At 45.1% G+C, this 5,510-nt stretch overlaps 1 protein-coding gene across 1 annotated transcript in view; it reads left to right on the top strand.

Moving 5' to 3' along the window:
* prdm1a (PR domain containing 1a, with ZNF domain) overlaps positions 1-4,638 on the top strand; it is a 17,795-nt gene extending 13,157 nt beyond the window's left edge. Inside the window, exons 5-7 of the mRNA XM_042490340.1 lie at positions 215-1,266; positions 2,020-2,148; positions 2,357-4,638. Of these exons, the coding sequence (XP_042346274.1) occupies positions 215-1,266; positions 2,020-2,148; positions 2,357-2,935 (1,760 nt within the window). The 3' untranslated portion in view covers positions 2,936-4,638. The remainder of the gene's footprint in view (positions 1-214; positions 1,267-2,019; positions 2,149-2,356) is intronic.
* The last annotated feature ends 872 nt before the right edge of the window (positions 4,639-5,510 follow it).

The following is a 5,510-nucleotide window of genomic DNA, read 5'->3' as shown; positions in this document are numbered from 1 at the left end:
TTCCATGTTTTCAAGAGATATTGCAGCTCATAAATACTTAGGAAAAGCACCTGAAAGCATCTCAAGAAAACCAATGTTGATCCAGGTTTCAAGGGGTTAAAAAGCGAAAATTGGAATCATATATTACAAGGCCTCAGGAGGAACCGAGACGACTTTATCTTGATCTGCTGACCTCCCTCTGACCTTCTCTCTCTCTCTCTCTCTGTCCCTGCAGAGAAGTCCCTCCTGGAGGTGAAGCAGCAGCAGGTGAGCAGCGAGGAGGTCGATGCCTCCAGTCCGTCCCCGGTCGCAGTGACCCCCACCCCGCCCAGGAGGGAACACAGCGTCCTGTCCATTCTGCGCGGGACCAACAGCACCTCCTCCTCCTCCTCGGTAAAGACGGAGCCCAGCCGGCCGCTTCCCACCCGCCCACGCTGCGCCGACAGTCCTGAGCGCCCCCTGTACCCTCGTGCCCTCTACCCGGCTCTCCGGCCCCACCCCCACATCCCTGAAGACTTCCTCGGCCACAAACCTCTCGGTTACCCCACAACTCGTTCCCCTGGCAACCAGTCTTCAGCCACGCCCAGCCCATCGGCGAGGAGCAGCCCGGACAGCAGCCCTCAGGGGAGCCCCCCAGCTTCCTTTTACCCGGCCGGACTGGGTTCTTACCCCGGTTACTCCCCACCGCCGACCCCCCCCCCCTCCTCCTTCTACCCTCCAGGAGCTTCTTACTCACGATACCTCCTGCCCCATCACTACCCTCTGCCCGGCGGCGGCGTCCCCACTGTGGGAGGAATCTTCCCCAGGATGTACCCCCTCTACAGCAGCCTGCTGCCCCCTCACGTGCCCCTCTTGCCCTCCGACACAGCAGGGAGGCGTTTTCTGATGCCTGACCACGTCCAGCCCGCCTCCATCTCTGCCCACAGAGACTTCCTCCTCCCCAGACCCACCAGCGCCTTCACAGCCGCCACGTCTCTAAAGGAAAAATCAGGGCCGCACCACCCTTACCCCGGGCACCCACACAGACCTGCCCCCTCCAGCGGCTCCCCAACAGCAGGTACAGCACCCCCCAATGAGCGTGTGCCCACCAAGCCTACCTCAGCCATGCTTGGCAACACCAGCGAGCATTGCTCCGACGAGGAGGCCATGAACCTGACCAAGGTGAAGCGTGGCCCGGGCTCGGCAGGCTACAAGGCGCTGCCATACCCGCTGAAGAAGCAGAACGGCAAAATCAAGTACGAGTGCAACGTGTGCAGCAAGACCTTCGGACAGCTGTCGAACCTGAAGGTGAGGATCCAGACGTCGACGAAGTGTTTCCGTGTGTGTCTTTCAACATCGCGTCTGATTTACTGCCTAATTATCATTCCACTCCTTTGTACTGTGAGGATTACACTTCATCACGATTAGGCCACAGAGCAGGTTTACGGCACCTCAAAGAGCAAGGAGTGTCACAGCGTGCTTTACAGAAAACACACAAAACGCCCTCTCTCTTTCTGTCAAAAACACGCGAAGAAGGCAATGAGCAACAAAAGAAGAAAATACCCAAAAATTAGCAAGAATTTTGCAAGAATGACAAAAAGTTTCCTGAAAATAAAAGGGGGAAAGATGAAAAAGACAAAGCAAGTTAATTCTAAAAAAGGCAAACAGGACTTGGAAAAGTGCTGTAAAAACTGATTCTGTAACATAAATAGAAATATGTATTTATGAGTATTACAACTAGAATTTTTGTCCCTAGCTTTTAATTTTTTTCCTAGTTATTTTTCCAAAAGATTTTTTTCCTCAGCTTTTTTAAATATAATTTTCAAAATCTACTAATTTCTAGCAGTTTGTGAAGCACTTCTTACCAGTTGCTCATTGCCTTTTCCCGATGTTTTTGAAAGTGCACCGCTTTGTTTAGGGTTTAAATACTTGTAAAATGTGTCTGAAAGCAGCATAAGGAAAGTGATGCTCCAGTTTTCAAAGGGTCAATATTTTTTTGCCTGTTTAGAAATCTTTAAGTTTGTGAGTTTCTCTGATGTTTATCTTTCCTTGATTTTGTAGGTCCATCTCCGTGTCCACAGTGGAGAGAGACCCTTCAAATGCCAGACGTGTAACAAAGGCTTCACTCAGCTGGCTCACCTGCAGAAGCACTTCCTGGTCCACACCGGCGAGAAGCCTCATGAGTGCCAGGTGAGAAACAGTAGATCTGGTTGAAACATTATTGGTAACGCCATAATTTGCAGTGCAGAATACCCAAAAGAATACCCAAAAGCCCTTTTCTCAATTTCTGTATGGGACATCAGCATGAAGATTTCCTTAGATCGCGATGAATACTGTCCGGTGTTATGTGCGTCGCTACAAGCTGCTGACATCATTTCTGTGTCTCCATCTTTTCCAGGTTTGTCATAAGCGCTTCAGCAGCACCAGCAACCTGAAAACTCACCTGCGCCTCCACTCAGGTGAAAAGCCGTACCACTGCAAACTCTGCCCAGCCAAGTTCACCCAGTTTGTCCACCTCAAGCTCCACAAGCGCCTGCACTCCCGCGAACGTCCACACAAATGCCCCCACTGCCACCGCCACTACATCCACCTGTGCAGCCTGCGGCTCCACCTGAAGGGCTACTGCCCTGCTGTGTCCAGCCAGGCAGCCCTGGACGACGTGCACCGCGCCAATGAGGAGATCGAGCGCTTTGACATCAGCGAGCACGCCGAGCGGTTGGAGCAGCTGCAGGGCGGGGTGGAGGTGGAGGCCATGCTGGAGAAGCAGGTTTTGGGGATGCTGTGGAGAGAGGCCGACCTCAAGTCCTCCCATTTTCATCCTCACCACAAGGGCGGTGCCAGCGAGCTTCTGTCCGCAGGTTATGGTGCGTACGAGTCCCCGAATGAGACGTCAGTCATCAAGATGCGGCACAGCAGCCCCATCCCGCCACTTCCTGCCAACGTCACCGTCAAGCAGGAGTCAGAGGATCACGCATGAGTGACCTCTAAGGACATAGAGTCAGGACTGCGCCACTCAGCTGTAAATAAGAAATTCTTCTTCCTGGCTGTCGTTACGAGTGACATCGTGATTTCACCAGGTTTATCAGGGACTCGCGAACTCAGGGCTCAAGAGACACTGTCCCATGACTACTTAGTGGTTTTATTATACTTAGAGACAATCATCTACCCAGGATTTACCTTTAATGTAATTATTATAATGCTATTATCATTATTGTCAATGTATTATTTGGTCTCTATTTTCAAATGTCTTTGTTTTGTTTTTTTGATCAATTAGTTGTTATATAACCTCCTTAATTTATTATTCTTTTTATTTGTTGTCTTCAGAAGCAATAAGTGGAATGGATGGTTACACTGACGGGGGGGAAATCAATGTTTTGTTTTTCTCTGTGGCCATTTCTCTGTAGATAGTCACTCTGTCTGCCGATATCCGTCCGTCACTGCGACCTCTGACCTTTACAACCAGGGGCGTCCGCTCTTCAGGGTTTTATCTATTTAATTTTGAAACCAATATAGTAGGTTCAAAAAGGGTTTGAATAACTTGCCAAAGTGCGGCACATAAATTTATTAATTTAGCAGCTTTTTTTCTGTGCGATCGCTTCCCGAACGTTCGTCTGTGTCCTTTCACTTAATTTAATTTGAAACAAAAAAGGGCATTTTTTTTTTTTTTTGTATATTTTTCACAACGGTTACCTCAGTGTGCATGTGGCGATGCGAGTGTGTGAGTGTGAGTGTGTGTGTGTGTGTGTGTGTTTAAAGGGACAGCTAAAGGTGGGAGCTTTCTATTTATTTATGCTACTTGAAGAAGAAGAAGAAGAAGAAACCAAACTGAACTGGAGTGCAGCTCTTCGTGTGGTCCAAAGGAGCGGCGCCGCCCGCTTGACATGTAGCACATAATGGACTCGGGAGGCCGGCCTGCTGCCCCCTCCCCCTTCGTCCCTCCTTTTGTTTTTATTTTTCTACAACACTGTCAATACCCTAAAGGGAACGTGAATCTCCTCTGATTTCAGGATTCACACTTGACGCTAGAAACCAAAGTTCACTTGGCTTTAATTTCAAATGCACACCAAAAAAAAAAAAAAAAAAACAGGAGAAAAAGAAACCAAGGGAAGAAGGACTCGAGGAATCAAATCGCTGAAGAAGGGAAGACGTATTGTGTGTATTTGATGAAGTGTTCACTCTTTCGCTGTTTTGTAGATGTTTTTTTTTTGTTGTTGTTTGTTAATATTTTTGGTTGAGAAGCCCCTTTTTTAACCCCACCCGTCCGCCACCTTGTTGAACTGGCATACACCAAAGCACCTCGGCCTTCTTTTATGCACTGGCCCCCTCCTCCAACTTTATAACTTCAGTGCCGATGCTTGCACCATTTACACTGTGGACAATATCACTGAAACTGGTCAGAATGGCATTAAGATTCAGCTTAATGTCACTATAGCAACTGTGACTTTTGCAGCAGTTGTACATCAACAATCTCTGTTTCTCTCTGTTTCTTCTCTGTTTCGTGTCTTTCTGTCTTACTAATGTTTGACCAAAGCGTCTCTCTCTCTGATCAGAGCTTTAACTCCAGAGGAGGATCCCCCTAAAGGACTGTCTCTGTTTACATTCTGGTTTACATTGTTATTTATGTGCAAAATTGTCAAAAAGTGTAAATTATGATATAAATGTTCACTGCTCTAATCTAAACGCTGCGGCTCTGTGTGTTTATTCTTTTCACCTGTGGTCTGATTTAAGAGTCTTTTTAAAAAAGGCTACAGACATTCTGGCAAAACTGGAAAAATAATACATAATGTAATTTTAATATTAAATACTTTACTATTTTAACTTAACAATTTGACAGGCCCATCTCATCTTAACCCTTCTGAAATCTGAGTAATTTCCTTAATTACTTTCATAAACATGAATAAGGCAATGAGCAACTTGAGAAGAAATTGCCCTAAAATAAGCCAGAAGTTAGTAAAAAAAAAAACTAAAATGAACTTAATTAAATTAAATTAAATTATTAAATTTAATTGAATAATGAAAAAATATATATTATGATAATTATGAACAATTATTTTTTAATATTTATATATTTAATTAAATGTTTCTATATTTCCCATTTATTGCAGAATTGTCTTTTATTTCCATGTTTTAGAAAAAAACACTTTGCTCTGGGTTCAAAACTTAAACAAAAGTATCTAAAGACAAGTGATGCTGCTCCATATTTCAATTGGTTAAATGGAATTAAATATTTTTTGGGAGCAGGCCTCTTGCATACAGGTTTCTTTTTAAAACAGCTGATCTCAATTTTTACTCACCTCGGCATCAGTAGCCATTTTCTGCAGAAACTCTGGAGAATTTAGCTGAGAAACTTGTGTCGATGAAAATGAGCACAAAACAAGATTATAAACAAGATTAGATTTTAATTTAACAAGTTCTTCCATGTCATGTCCCATGCTACAACTTTCCGCCAAGTATCATGAAATTTGTGCTGGTATGGTTCAGTAATCCTGCTGACAAAAGAAAAAACAAACCTATTGAAAACAAATTGTTTTTGGAGGTTTTTGTTGTTTGCA

This window comes from Plectropomus leopardus, chromosome 7, assembly GCF_008729295.1.
Source record: "Plectropomus leopardus isolate mb chromosome 7, YSFRI_Pleo_2.0, whole genome shotgun sequence".
Classification (NCBI taxonomy): Eukaryota; Metazoa; Chordata; class Actinopteri; order Perciformes; family Serranidae; genus Plectropomus; species Plectropomus leopardus.
The sequence above is the reverse complement of the archived record's forward strand: the minus strand, read 5'-3'. Positions and strand labels throughout refer to the sequence as shown.